General features: G+C 49.6%; 9 protein-coding genes across 9 annotated transcripts; 3 read left to right on the top strand and 6 right to left on the bottom strand.

Moving 5' to 3' along the window:
• Positions 1-84: 84 nt before the first annotated feature.
• Positions 85-1692, top strand: N7471_002088 (uncharacterized protein; the record flags this gene model as incomplete). The annotated part of the gene is made up of 2 exons (XM_057274808.1): positions 85-463; positions 563-1692. The coding sequence occupies 2 exons, from the start codon at positions 85-87 to the stop codon at positions 1690-1692; spliced, it is 1509 nt and encodes a 502-aa protein (XP_057139446.1).
• A 760-nt stretch (positions 1693-2452) lies between these two features.
• N7471_002087 (uncharacterized protein) lies at positions 2453-4660 on the top strand (the record flags this gene model as incomplete). Its single annotated transcript, XM_057274807.1, has 3 exons — positions 2453-2483; positions 2554-3761; positions 3857-4660. 3 exons carry the CDS (start codon positions 2453-2455, stop codon positions 4658-4660), a joined length of 2043 nt encoding a protein of 680 aa, XP_057139445.1.
• A 776-nt stretch (positions 4661-5436) lies between these two features.
• On the top strand, positions 5437-7028 carry N7471_002086 (putative amino acid permease; the record flags this gene model as incomplete). The annotated part of the gene is made up of 2 exons (XM_057274806.1): positions 5437-6934; positions 6991-7028. 2 exons carry the CDS (start codon positions 5437-5439, stop codon positions 7026-7028), a joined length of 1536 nt encoding a protein of 511 aa, XP_057139444.1.
• Positions 7029-7269: 241 nt separating this feature from the next.
• Positions 7270-7784, bottom strand: N7471_002085 (Amino acid transporter transmembrane; the record flags this gene model as incomplete). Its single annotated transcript, XM_057274805.1, has 3 exons — positions 7270-7356; positions 7409-7552; positions 7614-7784. The coding sequence occupies 3 exons, from the start codon at positions 7782-7784 to the stop codon at positions 7270-7272; spliced, it is 402 nt and encodes a 133-aa protein (XP_057139443.1).
• A 2139-nt stretch (positions 7785-9923) lies between these two features.
• Positions 9924-10766, bottom strand: N7471_002084 (uncharacterized protein; the record flags this gene model as incomplete). Its single annotated transcript, XM_057274804.1, has 1 exon — positions 9924-10766. The coding sequence occupies one exon, from the start codon at positions 10764-10766 to the stop codon at positions 9924-9926; it is 843 nt and encodes a 280-aa protein (XP_057139442.1).
• A 279-nt stretch (positions 10767-11045) lies between these two features.
• Positions 11046-13222, bottom strand: N7471_002083 (triacylglycerol lipase family protein). The gene is made up of 4 exons (XM_057274803.1): positions 13009-13222; positions 12735-12865; positions 11860-12658; positions 11046-11802 (listed from the first exon to the last, which is right to left on the bottom strand). Exons 1-4 carry the CDS (start codon positions 13090-13092, stop codon positions 11068-11070), a joined length of 1749 nt encoding a protein of 582 aa, XP_057139441.1. The 5' UTR covers positions 13093-13222; the 3' UTR covers positions 11046-11067.
• Positions 13223-13638: 416 nt separating this feature from the next.
• Positions 13639-14644, bottom strand: N7471_002082 (60S ribosomal protein uL6; the record flags this gene model as incomplete). The annotated part of the gene is made up of 4 exons (XM_057274802.1): positions 13639-13689; positions 13758-13935; positions 14034-14337; positions 14599-14644. 4 exons carry the CDS (start codon positions 14642-14644, stop codon positions 13639-13641), a joined length of 579 nt encoding a protein of 192 aa, XP_057139440.1.
• A 386-nt stretch (positions 14645-15030) lies between these two features.
• N7471_002081 (glutaredoxin) lies at positions 15031-15978 on the bottom strand (the record flags this gene model as incomplete). The annotated part of the gene is made up of 3 exons (XM_057274801.1): positions 15031-15347; positions 15407-15830; positions 15901-15978. The coding sequence occupies 3 exons, from the start codon at positions 15976-15978 to the stop codon at positions 15031-15033; spliced, it is 819 nt and encodes a 272-aa protein (XP_057139439.1).
• Positions 15979-16715: 737 nt separating this feature from the next.
• On the bottom strand, positions 16716-19496 carry N7471_002080 (alpha/beta fold hydrolase; the record flags this gene model as incomplete). The annotated part of the gene is made up of 2 exons (XM_057274800.1): positions 16716-17644; positions 17693-19496. 2 exons carry the CDS (start codon positions 19494-19496, stop codon positions 16716-16718), a joined length of 2733 nt encoding a protein of 910 aa, XP_057139438.1.
• Between the last annotated feature and the right edge of the window lie 902 nt (positions 19497-20398).

The raw sequence follows: 20398 nt of genomic DNA, 5'->3' as shown, positions 1-20398 counted from the left end.
AGCCACACAGCTTCATTCTTCAACACGCTGCACATAAGCATCATTCTACATTGTAAGCTCTCCTGTCTGTTGTGAGCACTCCCTATGGCTTTTACTGACTTATTCCTCCAGGACTTTTCTACACATATCGACTGGATATTGTTTCTCGCGTGCTTTGGCTTCGTCCTGTGCTTTGGTTCTATCACTTATGTGATTGTGCATTGCATCGTGCAAGTGGTTCAAGCAGCTGTAACTTTCTACCTATTCGACATCCTTTATTACTTCATCTACGAAGAGGAAAGTACGCAGTTCTTCGCCGAGCTCTTCTCCCATATTCTCTCCGCACGCCTCGAGCTCAAGAGTTTTATCCTACTCCTGCGCCTACTCTTTGCCATCCATCATTCCATAAAGGAGATTGTCTCTGTTCTTTGTGAAAAGTTTCTCGCGCCAAACACAACCATCATTGTAGATTCTCCCAACCATCGTGAGTCTCGAATCAAGTCCTTCGTCAACTCCTACGACCGAAGAGACACCACTCTAGCAACCAAAAACACTTGACACTTGACACTTGACTTTCTAACAGCCATGCAGAGCCCCCAGTTCTCCCAGATCGCCGACGACATGGCCCGCATTCATCCCCGTAAATGGATGAAGCCTACTGAGTCTAGGCCTACTAACCCTAACTCCCCCAAGGATTCCCAACCTAAGGATCCCAACCCTAAGAACGCTGATCCCACGAGCTCCCAGCCTGCACTACCCAAGGAATTGTCCTTCGCGTCTCATTTGAACCGCTACATGCGCCATCCCTGGGGCGTGATCGACTACCACATCTACCTCTCACACATCGAAAGCGGCCGCGACAAGCTCCGTCGTGAGAAAGAATGCTACCTCCTAGAGACCACCGGCTTCGCACAAGTCGCCCTACACGACGAGCCTGTCCTCGACAACATCCCAGCCTACACAAACCCAACAGTAGTCTTCGTCAGCCTCCCCGTCCCCGACATGCAGAACGAATTTAGCACCGCCAGATTGGTGCTCGGCTTCGACCTAAAATCCGACCGCTTGCAGGGTTACTACTTCAAGCCCGAGTCCCCGATCGAGAACTATGAGGACCTCTGGGAGGCCTGGGTCCAAGGTGAGGGCCAACTTGTTATTGACGTCCCCGTCAACCGTTTCCTGGCAATTATTCGCCATACTATGCAGCATCAGATTGAGATCCTGGAGATCGGCGTCTTGCACCACTACGGTCTGACTACGCGCGGGTTCCAGGCCGGTTTGGATATGGTTGTTACCTTGCAGTTCTTGCAATTTGTGGATGATTTTGCTGAGCTCCTGTCCGAGGAGCCTGATGAGCTTCGTGAGCTTAATGCGCCTTTCCAGGATGAACTGCGGGAATTAATTGCGGTTGGCTCCCGGGACTCTTGGTTTGCTGTTCGTGATGGACTCAATATCGAGCAGTATCGCCAGAAGCAGTTGAAGAAGGTTGTTGCGTCCGGTTTGTTCCATGGTCAGAATATGCTCGTGCTGCGAGACGTGTCTCAGGAGACTACCCCAAAGGATAAGGCGTCTCGACCCGTTAAGATTGTTCCAGGCCACTCGCGTCGGTGGTCGTGGTCAAAGCTGCGGATCCGGGTCTTGGTGAGTGCTATGTTGATTCTTTCCTTATGTTCTCTCTTTGATCGCGAGCGGGTCTTGTGTGTGGGCATGTTTTAATCCACTTCGTCGATATTATCTCAAATTTTCCAAATGAACAAATTTTTAAAGATCGTTGTTGCGTAGTAATACTAGTAGTTAGTTAAGTAGGTTTCCACATGTAGATCAGTAAATAGCAAGGTGGTGATAGGCCGAGGCTTGTTGAGCGGGGTCATAGTGAGGAATCTGATATCTGATACATAAGTACATGTAAAAGCCTGTGGATTATTCGGTGACCTTACGGTAAGTACCTATGTTGTACCTACATACATAACTACTTGATCGTATGTTGTACATGTATAAGTGCCCAAGACATAAAAATGAAAATCAAAGAAACCCACCCTGATCGAAGCTAAAAAAGTGGTGCACTGCCACACTCTCTAACCCAATCAGGCATAGCAAGAAACGACATATGTGGCGCTACGTGGCTAAACCGGGTCGGGGCTGAAATCATCTTCTCTCCCATTGGTCAGCGCAACGCCGGAATGTCTTGGCAGCGTCAGAGCTGTTCATCGGAGACGAGCTGCGACCTCCTTTATTGCCAAGACAGCGGGCCCAAAGTTACAGACCTGCAGCTCCCAATCTCGCTTCGTTTCTTGTTTTCCCTTTCAGCCCTGTAGCCCTATCGCATTCGAGTCTGCCTAATTCTTTCCTTTCATCCCTGCCAACCCCCCCCTTCTTTAGCTCAATTGTCTTTTAATAACCCGTGCGACTCGAGTCCACGGTTCTCATTCTTCCCTCACCCCAGTGATATCCCTGGATCGCATCAATTGCCCTTATTATGGCCGAGTACAGTGCGCAGCCCGTCAACGGTATGTCGGGGAAACCCAGCCTTAGATCTGGAAGTTGCGCAAGCTAACCAAAGCATGTTTCCAATCGCAGGGATGCCTGGACAACAGATCACGCGCGGCTCGAACGACCGCTTTGAGCTCATCTCCGGTCCCCTGATCAACCTCAAGAACATGCACTACGAAGCTACGACTACCTGGCACGGCAGTGTCTTGATTGTCACAAAGCCAACCCAGGAGCAGCCCCAGCTCCGTTTGCGCCAGGTAGGCGCCGTGGATAACGGAGCCCAGAACGACGTCGGCAGGGCCCCGACAAGCCAAACAATCGACGGCCTCAAGCTCTACGAGGATCCGCTGAAAGCGTTCTGGCGATTCTCGCTAACCGTGCCAGTGGCGGCATTCGAGGCGCGCTGGGCGTACGACATCCCCGGTCTGTACAATGAGTCCGCGGACCAGATCCAGGCAACGTGGGAATTCGTCGTTCCTGCAGAAGAGCAGTCCATGCGCATCATGTTCCACTCGTGCAATGGCTTTTCCGTCGGCACGGACATGAACGCCTGGGTGGGTCCGAACCTGTGGAACGATGTGATGCGCGTGCATGGCGAGAAGCCATTCCACGTTATGGTTGGCGGCGGTGACCAGATCTACAACGACGGAATTCGTGTGGATGGCCCGCTCAAGCCTTGGACTGCGATTTCGAACCCGCACAAAAGGCGCAACCATGACTTCAATAATCAGATGCGTGCTGATTGCGATGACTACTACTATGCCAACTATGTTCGCTGGTACAACACTGAGCCATTCCGCACTGCCAATGGCCGCATCCCCCAGGTCAATATCTGGGATGATCATGATATCATTGATGGGTTCGGCTCCTACACGGATCACTTCATGAAGTGTGCTGTCTTCCGCGGTATCGGCGGTGTCGCTTTCAAGTATTATTGTCTCTTCCAGCACCACATTGCTCCTCCTAAGTCGACTTTCACTACCGATTCCCCGCAGACTATGCACGCCGTCAATGGAACTTCCGGTGTTGACCCGCGTCAAGTGGAGAACACCTACGTTCTGGAGAACCAGGTCGAGGACGACAGCTGGATCATCGGCAAACGGCCCGGTCCGTACGTGGAAGAGAGCAGCCGAAGTATCTACATGCGCTTCGGCAAGCGCATTGCCTTTGTGGGTCTGGATGCGCGCACAGAGCGCACCCGCCACCAGGTCAACTACGAGGACACCTACAATCTGATCTTCGACCGGTTGCAGCGCGAGATCGTCGCCGCCAACGGTGATATCAAGCACCTAGTGGTATTGCTAGGTGTGCCAATCGCATACCCACGTCTCGCTTGGCTCGAGAACATCCTCACATCCCCCTGATCGCGCCGATTCGGCTGCTGAACAAGCGCTTCGGTCTGGCAGGCGGCCTCTTCAACGAATTCGACGGCCAAGTCGATCTCCTCGACGACCTGGACGACCACTACACCGCGCGCCAGCACAAGCGCGAGCGCAAGATGCTGGTCCATCGCCTGCAAGAGTTCGCCCGCAGCCACAGCGTGCGCGTAACCATCCTCGGCGGCGACGTCCACCTTGCCGCCATCGGCCGTTTCTACTCGAACCCGAAACTGAACCTCGCAGGCGAAAACGACCACCGCTTCATCGTCAACATTGTCAGCAGCGCTATCACAAATAAGCCCCCGCCCCAGGCCGTTGCCAACCTCCTTGCCCGCAGAAACAAAATTCACCACCTCGACCGCGAATGCGACGAGACCCTCATGCCTTTCTTCGACAAGCAGCCTGGCGGCCAAGAGAAGAGCGCCGCCTTCAATAAGGTCACCATGCCATCCCGCAACTACGCCATCCTCACCGAGGTCGTCGCCCCAAGTCCCGGTAACCCCGGTGTCCTCCAAGCCAGTTCCGCGAAACTGGAGCGTCTTCCTAAGGATGGCCACGCACCACTGCACAAGGGCGAAGTTGATGCTGGAACGACGCACAGCGCCGCTGACGGGTTCACCTGTGCGAGCGGCATGTATGGCGGACTTGACATTTCCGTCCGTGTTGAGATCGATCCCCAGAATCGTAGCGCTACTACCGAGGGATATGGTTTCAGTATCCCGCCCCTGTTGGCTACCGAGGGCCCCCCGTCTACCGGTCGCCGGCTTAGTCTGTACTCGCGCAGGTCCCAGGGTCGACCATCGACGGCGCAGTAATTGTCTTTTCTTTCCATGTAAGAGTTTTCCTGTATATACCATATGCTACCGTAATGTTTGATGGTTCTCGAGGTTTTATTGGTTTGTTTTCTTTTCTTTTTTTTCCTTTTACGACTTTCTGTCTGATACCTCATTTTCTTTTTTTCCCCCCTTTAATTTCAAATCATAATGCATTTCTATTTTCCATGTCTTCCATGTCTTATCCAGGTACTCCGTATATCCCATATCAAAATCTCGATCAAATGCGGAGTACTTCCCCTCGCATGGATATAGTTGCTTTTTAGGGTTAGGCCTGGCGTCTAGGTTTCTCTTATCTTGTCTTCTTTTATGTACACATGTACTTTTAATGGCTACGTTCCTCTTGTCGATTATCTTTCTAGTGTATATGCCAATCGGTAAATGATATTCCCGTGAGCTCTCTATCGCCCTAGATTTTACCATTTTACCCTCGAAACTCTAGAATCCTCGTATATCTTTACCTATCAGCCATTGCAAAATGCGAGACACTTCCCCTTTCGGACTGCATTGTTTACATGTGTACCTTTGGTGGCGTCTTATATGACAAGGGATCCATGCCATTCGCTGCACCTCCGCATATTATTGGGTTACACCCTGATTCTGCAGTCCATATAATCTGTGTATATCCTTCCTCTTTTCTATTATCCCAATAGCTTGGAGGGCCTGTACATTTATCTCACTATCCAGTCAGACAAAGTCTGCTGCATACATCCCTTATCACGGCAGATTGTCCTCGCTGTCGACCTGCTACCGTCACCATGGCTCTTGAGAAGGAAATCACCCCTTCGCCTCCCTCCCCCAAAGATCATGAAAAAGGCACAATCGAGAACCTCGAACTAGACCGTCTAGGCTACAAACAAGAACTCCGCCGCAACCGCTCAGTCCTAACCCTCCTCTTTCAAACCCTCGCCATAGCAGCAATCCCCTACGGCGAAGGCTCAGCCCTCCTCTCCGCCATCTACGGCGGTGGTCCCCTCTCAATCTTCGTAGGCTGGATAGTCGTCTGTATCCTCGACCAATGCATCGCCTTCTCCCTCGCCGAGCTCGCCTCCCGCTACCCAACCTCCGCAGGCCCCTACTACTGGACCTTCCAGATCTCGCGCGGCAACAAAACAACCCTCTCCTTCATCAACGCCTGGATCTGGCTAATCGGCAACTGGACCATAACCCTCTCCGTAAACTTCGGCTTCGCCTCCATGCTCTCAGCAACAATCTCAATCTACCACCCAACCTGGTCAGCATCCAGCTGGCAACTCCTCCTAATCTTCTACGCAGTCTGCCTCACCTCCCTAGCAATCTGCATCTTCGCGAATAACCACCTTCCCTTAGTCGACACCCTCTGCGCATCCTGGACTCTCCTCACAATAATAATCATCCTAATCGCCATCTCCATCAAAGCAGACACGGGTCGCCACTCACCATCATACACCCTATCCCACTACGACAAATCCTTCGCCGGCTGGGGAAACTTCACCTTCTTCATCGGCCTCCTCCCAGCTGCATACACCTTCTCCGCAATAGGAATGATCTCCTCCATGGCAGAAGAATGCACAAATCCCGCAATAAAAGTGCCCCGCGCAATAGCCCTCTCCGTCCCCGTCGGCGGAACAGCTGGTCTATTCTTCATCATCCCAATTTGCGCAACCCTGCCCCCGCTACAAGACATCATAGATGCCCCAGCAGGCCAAGCCCTCCCCTACATCCTGGCTCGCGTAATGGGTTCCCCCGCCGGCGGTCTCGGTCTCATCTCCCTCGTGCTGGTCATAACAGTCTTTTGCTCGATTAGCATAACAGTTGCCGCCTCGCGCGCTACCTGGGCTGTCGCCCGTGATGATGCCGTTCCGCTGGCGAGACTGTGGGCACGCGTCGACGAGCGCTGGGGCGTGCCGGTTTGGGCGTTGGTTTTGTTGACGGGGATCCAGATGTTGCTGGGTTTGATTAACCTCGGGAGTTCGAGTGCCTTTACCGCGTTTGTTTCGGTGGGTGTTATTGCGCTCGCGGCGGCTTATGCTATCCCTATCTTTTTGAGTCTGTGGCATGGGCGTGAGGAGGTTGCTAAGGCGCCGTGGACTTGTGGTGGGATTGTTGGGAGGTTTGTTAATGTTGTTGCGTTGGCTTGGATTGCGTTTGAGTTGGTGCTCTTTAGTATGCCGACTGCTTTACCGGTTACGGCTGTGTCGATGAATTATGCTTCGGTTGTTTTTGTCGGGTTTATGGCTATTTCGGCGGTTTGGTATGTGTTTTATGCGAGGAAATGTAAGTTTTTTTTTTGGACTGGGCTGGATGGGGATTTTTATGCTGACAATTGGCAGATTATAAGGGTCCGCCTGAGTCGGATGCTCTGGATTGAGGATAGGTTTGAAGAGGTTGTGATCTATATCATACCTCGACTATATATAAGCCTGAATAGCACCCAGATATGTATACAATTTTGTTAAGAATCGCAGTTCATTCCCACTAAGTACGGAATTGGGCAAAAGCCAAATTTCCCCAGGTGTGCTATCTTGATATAATCCAGACTATTTGGTGTTGATTCAAAAATCTCATATATGTGCGAAGTTTCAAGATCGAATATAAAGTCAGACTTCTGTTCACGCAGTATTAGAGGCACACGAAAAGCTAGAGCTGCCAGGGTTGTTATGAATGGCCGACCCGGAAGCATAGAGACCGAGAACACACTAAGTCAAAGATTAGTTGGTGAACCTCTTCATAGCTATGAGAGATACTCACTAGAGTAATACCAACACAAATCGCGAAGGTGTTGAGTAAGGTCAGCATGATTTTCTTAGGAGAAGAAAACCACAGTTCCTTGTTCATGTGTAGCCAAAACATGCCGGTAAATCCAAAGGTAAACCAGCTACCAAATAGCGCAGTCTGTTGATTCAAGCATAGGTCAGACATTAATTCTCAAAGTAGAGGCACAGCCAACACTTACATTGAAGCTGAGAAGGTTGTTGAAGACTGGGATTGCTTCAGCGATGATCCACGCGATGACCCAAAGGCCGAATGCAATACCGACCCAGGAACCCCATAGAGACCCAGTCTCTTTTGTGCATCCGGTCAGTGCCAGCAAAGATGCGGATGTAAAGCGATTTTGCTGCAACATGACCGTTGATGACTCCGGCAATCACAATCTTCAATAGGAAGTTAGCCGGTGGACATGTCGTTTCTGATTGTCATAGGTCTTTGTAACTTGACATTAGATAATCTATTTCCAACCTTGGAATAATATATGGTATCATAAAGGAATACGCGAATCACAGTCTTGGCTATTCATCCACACCGTGCCAGACTCGGTATCCGAGGTGAGCACGCTCTAGACCGTGAAGACAGAAGCATTAACACCGTACTCAGTAGGCAGTAAGGCTCCTCAGCCATTCCAAATTGAAGAGCTTCTTGCCGAAGATTTTCAGCCATTCCAAAATAGATGCCATGATCTGCCAGTAGGTCTAGGCTTAGAGAAAGAACAGTATGTGCAGTCCTTATTATGTCAAATGCTTAACAAGAAAAAGGCAACTCAGAACCTCCAGGAGTTAGGGCTTTGATGACTAATAATCCGACTGGCACTCCAGGTCTCATTTCTTTCATCTTTTCATCTGAGACACGAAGCAGTGGGGGTCAACTATTTAGAGATATGGGCTTTGATGAAAGATTTCTTGGCTTGCTAGTATAAATAGAGACAACGTTTCAGAAAAGACAGGACTGGAGCAGTATAATGCTTGCCAGTACGCTACTTCATCGTATCCCCTCTGTCGGTTCTTTCAACCCTCTCCCGTGTCTATGTATAGATCGCATAAATGTGTCATAGGTACTCAATGACTTCTTTCTTTCCTCTTTGGTTCTGGAGTAGTACATTTGAAAGACCTGTGTCAAAAAATCACTCGCCCTATGTCTGACTTCCAGAACTGTACCATGAACTTTGCCGCCTTCTTTTCTTTGCTTCTGTCTTTTTTGGGCTATAACTTATCTGGCAGGCTTCTCAGATATTGATTCATCTGAAATATTCTGCTACAGCGTAAATACTATGGCATTGTAACATCTTGCTACCCTATCCGGGTCACAAAGAAAAACTCAATTGGCGTCGATTGACTACTGAGTCTCCAGATTCCGATTCCCCGTGTATTCTCCAATTGCCCGGGTGGTTCATTGCATAAGCCATACAGTTAGAGAACTTGCATTGGGAGGACATGTGAACAAGCATTTTTATCCCCTTGAAGTCAGTTATATGTGTTACTCCCAGTTTTGTGTTGTCCCAGGATGATACAATATCATTGTGTTCGATGGAGGGAAATCTCCGGCTGGAACAGCGATAAAAAATGCCAGCAGCTTCCCTTAGCTGGAGAGCTTACTTCTTGAACAGAACGCCGAAGATCACCAGCCATCCTGCATTGTTACCTAGGTATCTTTGCTTGCTTACCTATACTGAAGCAGAATTTAGGTAGGTAGTACCGGTGGACGATGGATGACGATTGGATTCTTGTCGATCGGACCAAGAAGGTGTGTATCAAAACAGCAGCGAGCAATGTGGAGTTCATAGGCTATGACATAGACAATCTGGAAGAGTGTTGGTTTGTTGCTGTCAACAGGTTTTTTGCACCAGGCGGGGGAGCCGAACAGGTATAAACAGTGCCCATTCTCCTTATATCCCAGTGATACTGTTTCAGACAATGGATAAAAGAGATTCTTAGACCAGCTTTGCTAATAAACTGTTTGCAGAAACTCGGACCAATCGCAAGGGCTGAATTAACGCAAGTCTATCTTTGATTTGATTTGATGTCTTGTCTTCTAACTTGAACACTAGGTTCTGGGGAGACGAGCCCGTCCACCGATCTAGGTTCAATTCTAGAGACAACAGGTTTATTCTGACTTTCATTGTTACTGCAGTTTCTGGCGAGAAAAGGAGGTGCCATGTTTTTGAGACTGGGAAAGGCACGAAATGGATTAGAGACATAGAACAGTAAGTTTTCTCTTTGGATTAGAGCTGGTGAAATGATTTGTTTTATGTATGGAGGGTTATTTATACATCATTGCTTGACAATTTCAGCTGGTCTTAGGAATAAATAGGTAACTGGAAGTTGGTCAGATACTCTGCGCACACAGCCACTCACTATACAAATACCAGTCAGAGTAGTTACCATGCAGCGCTATATCATACAATAACTCCTATAAATTGAGTCAAACTAGTTTTATCTTATTCAAGCCCAATCAAACGCCTATAATAATCCAACAAGACAGCAGGGAAGTACTAAACCCCAAACTGAAAAGCCCGCGAGTCATCCCCAAGCCAAATCCGAATTTCCTCGAAGGCATTGAGGTCATTATCAGGAAGAGACAGCATTACAGTCTCATCATACCACTCGTAAGTCCCGCCAACCCCCTCCATACTTTCTCCAATAGGCCGACAGGAGCCAAAATCAATAATCACTAGCTTATCACCATCAAACATGATGTTACTAGGATTGATATCATTATGAACCAACCCCAAAGAATGAAGATGTCGAATACCACTCTCAACACCTTCTAGAACACCACTGTAGTCTTTTATTGTTTGCCGTGTGCTTCTTGCTTGTCTCTTCATTAATGCGCCAGGATTAACCTCTTTCATCAACGTGTGCGAGTACTTCTTAAAGCAAAGACCTGTAATCCGGTCGCCGGATACCTGACAACCGTGGTAGATGGCGATATTAGGATGTGGGTGTTGCATTAACAGTTCGCACACTTTTGCTTCAGCGAGGAGTGACTCTGCAATAGTGTTTGGTTGGGGGCTTTGGGAAATCCGGTCGTAGCTGTTCAATCGAGGTCGTTTCACATGTATGTCTTTTGGTAATGGGTCATGTGCTCGTGTCAAGTCTGTTGAATATAGAGGACTGTAGGCTGAGGAGGGTATTTGGATGACATTTGTGAGGTCCTCTGGGTTGACTACTGTGGAAGGATAGTAACGAGCTTTCAGCATTCCGTGATATAATTGACCATTCATTCGATACACGACTAACGTGCCAGCAAAGCCAAAGCTGCCATTGATAGTCTCGAAAGCCTCGTTTATCTCCAGGATCTCCGGCTGTGGGTTGTCAAACGGTGGAGTTGCCATGGCTTGGTGGCTGTTGGTGCTGTCGATAACCTGTCCAGAATGATGGAGACTTTGTGAGGTAAAAGGCTTGGATGAACAGACAATGATGTCTTTCAATATAGAAGATGAGATAAAAGGGACTTTCGCTGAGAAGATTCTTAAAAGGTCGGTGTGCTCAATTGACACCCCAACATTTGATTGGTCCATGAGGTACATGTATCTTTCCCAAGTCAAAACATTCAAGTGCAAAGTACACCATTTACATGCAGTTGCAGACATAGAAACAATGTCCATTAGTTATAGCAACTCTATAACCCCAATATCACTCCCGATCAGCCAGAATCCCCTCCTCATTCTCACTCCCACCCTTCCTACGTCTAGGAACCCCCTCATTCATAGAATTAGTCTGCTTCGGCACAGGCACCGAAACCGAAGCATCACTCGGTCGACGCCGCCTAACAAGCTGATACCCTCTATCAAGTTCAATCTCAACCGCCTCCCGAACCTTCAGTGCACTAATCGCCGGCCAAACTCCCCTCTCGCCCTTAAGCGCCCACTCAGACACGCGGTCTTTCGTTGGACTCTGGAACAGTTTCCTCAGATCCCAGAAACATAGGTCCGGGACGAGAGTCAGGTTCGGCCCGGGGATTGTCTCGTCGATGAGGAGTCTGCTCAGTGGGGCGGGTAACACGCCTAGGTAGTCGAGTTGGCGGAGCCGGTGTCGCAGTTCGACGATTATTAGTCGCATTGCGGAGCGAGAGAGGTTGTTCCAGCCTGTTTGGCGTCGGTCTAGGAGGTTCAGTTCTGACCGGAGGAATGGGACGAGGTATGGTCGAGCTTGGGAGACGATGAAGTGGTTTACGTTGAAGAGTTCCGAGATTCGTGAGAGAGGTGATTCGCCTTCGTTGTATTGGACGTGTCGCCAGGGCCGGAAGACTGCATCTTGTGTGAGTGGCCATGGAATTATTGTGCCTGTTTCATCTTTGCAGTAGATCGTCACGGGTGAGTAGAGGCCTGAGGAAGAGGCGTTGGATGCTACGGCTGCGGACCAGATGAGCTAGGAAATGTGTTAGATACCACTAGCACTGACAAGGAGAAGGGGAGAAATACATACCACATTCGGCGCAGTCAAGTAATTCAACAGATTCGGCGTCCCATTCTTCCCCGTCGTCGCAACGGTGATATTCAAAATGCGCTTCGACCTCGCATATGCCTCTTCAAACGTAAGATCCCCAACATTAGCCCGAACACATTCCTCCAAAACACCAACATCAAACAAATACCCCTTCCTCAGCAACCTCCTCATCCTTCGATAAAACGTCCCAACCCAACTGGAATCAGAATTGCCCCCACCCCCACCATTAACCATCTTCCGCCTCTCAAAAGCAGAAAGATCAATACCCTCCCCATCAAGCAGCGGCAACAACTCATCCTCAGAATGAATCCCCACAAGCGCAGCAATCATCGCCCCGGTAGCAGTGCCCGTAATAATCCGAGGCAACAGACCCTGTAAATGCAACGCTTTCACAACACCAAGATGACACAGCCCGAACGCAGACCCGCCCTGCAGCAGCAGCGTCGTCCGTCCAAACGCCTGCCGCGTATCGTGCAGCAGCTCCAGCTTTGCTTGCGAGCTGAACCCGCTCGGGTGCATGGGTGCTCCTGGTACAGATGTCACGTACTGAATTGACAGTGCTACTTGCGTAATGTAGTCATCGATTAGAAGCTTGGTCCCTGCGTACGCGTGCGTGAATAGCTTCGTGCTGGTTATATTGCCCAGATTGCGTACTAGCCCCGACCGGAGTAGGTTTACTAGTGTTAGGATGTCTTCTGACTCCCGTGCACTCATCAGTGCTTCGAGTCGGCCGAGGATTAGTCGGTAGTCGTAGTGTCGGCTGACGGGGTTTTGGCGCCTGCGTAGGTGGTTAGATTGTGGTTTGATACATTGGGTTTTGAGCTGGGTTCAGTTGGTGTGGTTTGATTCCATACCATAGGTCTTTACTTTGTAGCTCGTCGAGCTCAAACGCGGCTTCTTCCCACTCCTCATAGCTCTGCGCGTTGGCTAGCGTATGGAAGAGTCGATCTCGAGGGGATTTGGAATGCCACCACGATAATAGTTTCTAGGGGACATTTATTAGCTCAGGATCAAACCAAAAACTACATCCGATGTTGAGTCTTGTGTGTCTTTTGTCTTCGCCATCTCAGGCTCAGACCTCTCCCCGCATACAAGACACTCGAGCTGGGATTGGAGCACAACACTTACATCTCTCCAGAACTGAGCAACATCAAGCACCATATTCCAGATCGCACCAGCAATCCTCCACAGTCCTAGCCACCAGGACCCCATGTTTTCATTCGAGGGATGTGTTTGTGTTGTGGCTGGTAGAGGGAGAGGTGCACATGCGGGCCCCGGTATTGGCTTTCACATGCTAGAACGTCACGCGCGTTGTGCTACGGGATTGGAGATTGAGATCGAGGTAGTGGTATTGAATTGATAGTAGATTGAGTGATTCAGTGTGATATTCGAGCATGTGTTATGGAGATGAATTGGACTCGATTTTGGTCTGAAGCAATTGTGTTTGGAGGTTGGAGGTTGAAGAGTTGGAACCAGATCGATCCAGATTCCCCCGGATCTTCATCTTCCCAACTACAACCCCACGAGACATGATTCTCTCTCTACTCAATACTTATAGTATTAAAGTAATGAAATAATGGAATTGCCACGGGCGCACATTTCTACATGCCACATACAAAGACGTTTTTCGCGTAAGGGAATCAGTGAATTTCAAAAGGGTCGTTTTGTTTTTGACATTTCGCTTTGCTTCCCTATATGCAAGTAGGCGAAATTAAAGAAACCTCTCCCGGACACCCCATACATTCCCAAGCGGCACATTTACTCTTCAATGATGTTGCCCTTCTCCGACACGTAAAGACCGTCCAAGAACTAGGGATGGTCAGTATAGATTCAGAAACTTGGGTCCTCCCGGCAGTAATTGTGTTCGTATAACTCACCTTACGGATATCCTTGTTTCGGACACGGCAGATCTGCTGGATGTCGGCGGCGGACTGGGACACACCCTCGAGGGAGTTACCGGTGAGGATGAGCTCATCCTTGACGTTGGCGGAGGGAGCGATGTCGACATCGGGCTGGGCAGTGATGCGGCGGACGTACTTCTCACCGAGGAAGTTGCTGGTAACAAGACGTTAGCTCTAGTTCCACCACAATTGACTTTCACGGTATGATTTCGAAATCATAGCGGAAAAACCGCAGGTTCCAGGGTTCCATACCGGATCTCCACAATAGAGCGGCCAGTCTCGGTGTTGGGCTCGATGTTGACGTTGATGGGGAAATGGGCGTAGACGTAACGCATCTTGTACTTGAAGCCACGGGTAACGCCGATCATCAGGTTGTTAATGATGGTACGGACGGTACGGAGGGTAGCAACACCCTTGCGGGCACCGTGGTGCAGCTCGATGGAGATAACGTTCTGCTCGGGGCGGCCGAAGGTGACGGCAATGTGGGAGAGATCCTTGACGAGCTTGCCGCGGGGACCCTCGACAGTCACGACGCGGGACTTAATCTGGACCTTCACTATAGAGCAAAAAAAGATTCGGGTTAGTTGACGGCATTTCTTTTTGTGAAATTCAATATTTTGAATCAAAATCAAGAATTGTCTGGTAGGTGTGCGAGTCGCCGATCCCACACAATATTTCCTCCTGCTTCTGCTGTATTGGTGCTGAATGTTGATCGTGTGTCGTGCTAGGCTGGGTTGAATTTCGTGCCCTCAAAAGAGAAGTTGTATTGTGTGCGACCGGCTTCCTCGATCCTCCAATAAAAAAGAAATTCGCTCACCATTGTCCAGAATGGGCAGCCGTTCCTCGGAGTGAATGTACCGCATCTTGACGTGACTTTTGGTGGTTGCCGGGGGTGTAGATTGTCGATGTCGGGGAGGTTCAAAATTCGAATGGACTTGGTGGTGGAGCGAAATTGGATGTCACGGGATTGTGCGTCGCTTAGGAACATTTTGGGTCTAGCGCAATTAGGGTTCCTTATCAGCTTATCGTCTTATCGCAGCTTGTACCAGTACTTGCTCTACCGGTATTACTTGAGTGATTGGCAGGTAGAGGTACATGTGGTAAATATTAAGCTGGAGCCTGGAGTTCCTGAGTAAGTTCGTTACTATGTACAATGCAATGAGCTGCAACAACCATATGCCTCCCAATTTTCTGCCATGGCTATGGGCTACGGATATTAAGACTTGAAACTTGTTTTACAATACTAATCTCACAGTGATTTCTCAACCTCGTGGTGCGATACATCCACGATCCATTTCCCACCCATTTGTCGCAGCGTCGAAGCCAGCTCGTCGCTCTGATCCAATTCCGCAATATCGTCTCCGCCACCTATGCTCTTCCCGCTCACGAGGACATTTGGCACAGTGCGACGCCCCGTGCTCTTTGCGAGCAGGGCCTGCAGATACGGCCCAAGCGGGTGCTGGTCCAATTCGACCACGAACGGTTTTGGCTCGATAGAGTAGTGCTCCAGCAAGATCAACTTGGCTTTCTTGCTGTAGGGGCAGTAGGATTTGGAGAATACGATGACTGGATGCTGTTAGACTTGGATACGGGCAAGAAATGGAAAACGGGGGAAGGAAACATACCTGGAGCCCGCTTAAGAATCGCATTAAGCTCCGTTGTCGCCTCGGCCTCTTTTCTCTCTTTCTCCTCGCGCTCTCTCTTCGCTTTTTCCTCGCGCTCCTTCTCCTCCTCGCTCTTAATCTCCGACTGAACCTCTGCCGGCACATCCTGATTCACCTTCTTGGGAACGGTCATCTTCGTCCGCCCCGCAATCGGGATATCCTCCGTATCTTCATTCCCTGTAGCAGGAGGAACAGCAGCTTTCTCGACCTCGGCGACGGGCACCTTGTCACCCGCACCCGCACCGGCAGCACCATTCTGTCCGGGCGCATGCACGAGATTCTGGATCTTCTCTTGGCCCTTGGCCTGCTTAGCTTGCTCTTTCGCTTTCATTGCGTCGAGGGTTGACCGATAGAACTTTTGATTTTGGATTTTGCTTGCATCGCCCTGTGGATTTGAATGCATTGTATTAGATGCCTGAAGCGACAGTGCGAAAGAGGGGGATCTGGGAACGTACAGTGTAGTAAAAGACCATGAAAAGAAGCGCGATGGCCGCAACGACGATCAGTCGAAGCCGCCGTTGGGAAGAAGGCATGGAGAATTGCGCTTATAGCCGTGTGGCTTGTGACTTGTTTCAAAAAGAGCTGAATCCAAAATGCTCCAAGTCGTGTCCGAGGTGACTTGGAGACAACGTGACGTGTTCCAGCCAAGAATTCCTCGGTTCCCGGCAGAGCTAACAGTTTAGGGTATTGGGAACATTCGACACTTGCGCATTTGATCCTGAATCTTCCAAAAATTAACAATAAAAAGATCAAAAACTCCAGACAGGTCAGGAGAAGTGGGGTCAAGGGGCCAAGGGCATGTCATTCCTGATTTGCGGGTTTGCCCGTCTGAGCGCTGATGCTTGGCGGAGCTATGATGTAAATAATTTATGCTTGTTTTATGTCTTACTTTTATTTTTACGATATACATAGTAAGTCAAGGTGAATTATCAATATTGATTAGTATATGGCATGACTGGGTATTGTGCTAAATCAGACGGGCTCTTTTGTTCAAAGGCAAAACCCATGTCAACAGTAAATCATAGAGAGGGCATGAACCTCGCACCAGTAGGTGTATGTAGATGGGTAAGAAAGGGGTAAGGATAAATGATAGGATATAGAACTTGAAAGGTGTATGTCAGAGCAGTGGGAACCGCAGACCAGCTGCGGCCTAGCCTGTCAAAACGAGTGCGATGGTAAAAATTAGGGGAAGATGAGCCACCAGGGCTGAAAGTGAAGTGTTATGTCAAAAACAATCGGATAAAGGGGAAAACATGGCAGACCGGGGAGATCAAGTTTGAATCGAGAGTCCAGGCCGTGTAGCATGGATGGCAGTGGCTCGGCGTTTGCCTTGGACAAGGATCGTCCAATCCTCCCACTCCTTGGCAATCTCGGTCAAGACATTGCCCATGACACCAGCAGATGCCATGAGGCCGTGGCCTTCGCCTTCGAGGATCCGGACCTCGCAGCGGCGCATCGTCTTGCCAAGCCACTGGACATTCTCCACTGGAACGCGGGGGTCTTTGCTGCCATGGTGCATCACCACTGATCGCGTGATGTCCACGTAGCGGAACCCAATTGTTTGGCGACGCTCGAGGCAGATCAGCAAATCAACCGCCGGGTTGGCGTTGGTGGTGGCCAGCTCCCAGATCTTGTAGGTGAGACGAGTATCATAGTCACGCTGCCGCTCGACCTCGTCTTCTGGAGACTTTGCGCGAGATCCGAGAGTCGTGTCACTCTTTCTGTACGAAGCGGTAGTCGAAGCGGACGGTTTTATATTGGGTACAATGTCCACTCGCTGGGTCTGCGGGTTGTTTTCAACAGCAGGTATAAGCGGTACAGGACGGATGGCATTCGCATTGGAAGCTTCTTTGGCAGCAACCTTGCGCTTGGCCCGTCGCGGCGACTTGGGTAGACTGGTGGTGATGCTGGCACTAGTGGCACTCATAAAGCTTGAATTGGCCACTTTGAGAAGGGACGTGGGAAGCGCACGAAGGATCTTTTGGGAGTAAGGGACGGCGTTGGTAGGCGCGGGATCCTTCTTAGAGCCGATGTTAGACAACTGAGATGGGGGAATCCATGGGGCTAAGAGATGAATGCGGCCACGGATATGCTGCGGAATTCGGAGAGCCGTTGCAAGAGCGTAGATTGCGCCGGCAGAATGGGCAAGGATGGAAAATTTGGTCACTCGGAGGTGGTTGCAAACGATTGCAACATCATCTATTACTAATTAGCGCAGTATTGGAATCTCTCCGCAGTCTTGCTTACCGGGCCAGCTGAGAGGGGTGCTCGGCTCGTCTCCCTGGTGTGGACCGCTCTCGCCAACGCCAGGGCGATCCAATGTGACCAGTCGTAGATTGAGCGTCCGAGCCAACTCATCATAAAATGCCATCAGATATCGAGTGAGACCCATGCCGACACAGCAAAGCACGACATGGCCCTTAGGATTGCCAACTTCAGAGAAGGCAATGGAGCGGCCAGTTGTTGGGTGGATCACTCTCTGGGTCAGCTTCGGCGAAAAGATGTAGTCGTCAACAGCGAGATCAATTGAATCCGCACTAGATGGTCGTTCGGTACTGTACGAGGGACGCCCATTTGACAGATGGGACAGATGACCGGATGGGGTGCGGCGATGGGTGATTGGTGTGATTGGCTCGAGGGACTGTCTGTATCTAGCTCTCTCAGAATCCAGGTTCTCCGCAGATGACTTGGGCAACTGCGGTGGTAGGTGGGTAGACTTCGATGCAAGTGGTGCTCCTGGCCTGCTCCCAGTGCGACTTTTCCCTGTCATCACATTTGGAGAAGGAGCACTGTCGTTGAAAGATGGATGATCGCGGCCTGGTCCATTCTGCATGGTGGCCTGGTTGACATCATATCCTAGAACGCGCGATACCTTTGAAGCCTTTGCCTGCTTCACTGGGCTCGTCTTAGTCGAGTGTTCAGGGCTGTTTTCCAATTCCAACTCGGTCTTGATCTTCTGTTGCTGGTCTTTCAACTCTTGGATCCGGCGGGTCACCTGTTCTGCGTCATTGCTCGTTCCCGGTGATCCATTGTCTGTGTTGAACTCTTTGCTGGCCGTGGAAGAGTATCGACTATGACGAGCAGAGCGGTGCTTTTTCGAGCTCGACGACTGGCTATGTCGATGTCGCAGAGATGAGTCGCGAGTTGGAATGATTCTACCGCTTCCAATTCCGCCGGGATTGCTAGCATCTGGGGTACCGTGGAACGATTGGTAATCTTTGGTTGGTGGAGTGCTGGCGACTTTCTCTTCGTATGGTTCTTCCTTGACGTCCGCAGGACGAACCTCCTCTGTAACCTCCGCCATGGAATGCAATGAGCGCAAGCTTGCTCGGCTGCGCGGGATGTTGTGTCGTAGACTGTCGTTGTAGCTGGTAGTCTTTCGCAGGCGCTCGACTTGTGGATCTTTTTCGCCCAGGAATTCTCGTGATGACCTCTTCAATAGACTGAATTGACCCTTTAGGCTTTTTGTCCGACCTGCAGAACTATTCGAAGCAATGCTCGGGGTTGACAGACGGGGGCCAGGCTCCGTGCTGATCGTTCCGAATGAGGAAGGCTCTGGGGCGGCTATCACAGATGTATAGGATTCCCTCGAAACTGGGCGAGTGGACGATGAGTCGGTCGTTCTGAAGGGCTTGAATCTCGGCGATCGGGGCGACTTTGGTGACGGGGGTGCCCTGGCCATGCGAATGACAGGAGACGAGGCCGCATCGTCGGGGTGCAAAAATGGGTTTTCCGGTAGGGCGGGTGGCTCGACCGCTGGCTTGTAGGCACCGTAACTCATTCCAAACCCATGTTGCTCGGACGGAGGAAGGGAGTAAACTGGCGCGGTGTGCGGTACTTCTGGCAATCCTGGGTCTGATTCGTTGTCGATCTTCGGGACGGTGTCAAAGTGCGAGTTTAGAGGCACGGAGATGGTGGAAAGGGAGGAAATAAGGGAGGAAATGACTTCAGGCGAGGTTGGATCAGTTCCATTGCGCGAAGGCAGCGATTTACGACGACGGCGACGACTAAGCAGAGCTGACTCTGCTTTCACGGGGTTCTCGTTCGACATAGTTCAATAGTCTAAGGGTGCAACCCTTAAAACAGACAAACTTCAAGGATCGGATGCAGGATAAATGGGTACACGCATGATCTACTGCATGCGAAAGATGTTTGATAAGGGTTTCTGCCCCCCTTACAGTATTTGAGATAATAGAAAAATTGGTGAGCGAGCGTAAGAAGATTAAAAAGAAGGGATCCCGGTTATACCAGTATGAAAAGAGAGAAAAGAAGATATTAAGCGCAAATGGTCAAGGGAAAGAAAAGGGAGTTCTCTTATTTTTTTTGAGATCTCTTAGCGTTGACGCCTTTTTCTCCACAGAGGATCTTAATTTGCCGATTACACTAGGTATATAGGGAGTAGGGAGTACACAATATAGACTAAATCAATATCTAACTATATGAAGAGGTCTACAGTATACTATTAGTATATTAGATTCCTCGCTATGTCCAAAAGTATTTGAGATTCCACGTGGTTTTCCAAATTACTCCTTCTGGGAGACCCCCGGGCCCCCTTAATAGGCTTAATAGGCTTCACAGGCGATACGAGAATCATACTGATCAACTCAGGCTAGTATTATAGAATACTATGTTGTACATATGTAGGTAAATAAACATCGCTATCCAGTTCAAAGTCTATGCTCCAGATTCTATAAATTTGACTCTAAACCATTTAAACCGATTAAAGGCGAAATCGTAAAATAGTAAAATAGTAAACAAATATATATAGCGGATCTATATACTAGGACATATAATTTCCAATCATAAACTAAACACCGATTAAACGTCTTATATTTGCCACACTATATACGGAGTACGTTTATTTGCATGTCGAATCTATTTTATACACCTAGAGATCTACATATGTCACAATAATAAGTACAATGCTCAACTCCTACATCTGTAGCCAGCTGA

This window comes from Penicillium samsonianum (assembly GCF_028829775.1).
Source record: "Penicillium samsonianum strain IBT 33392 chromosome Unknown utg000002l_segment0_segment0, whole genome shotgun sequence".
NCBI classification, from domain to species: Eukaryota; Fungi; Ascomycota; class Eurotiomycetes; order Eurotiales; family Aspergillaceae; genus Penicillium; species Penicillium samsonianum.
This window is presented reverse-complemented; position numbering and strand designations above follow the sequence as displayed.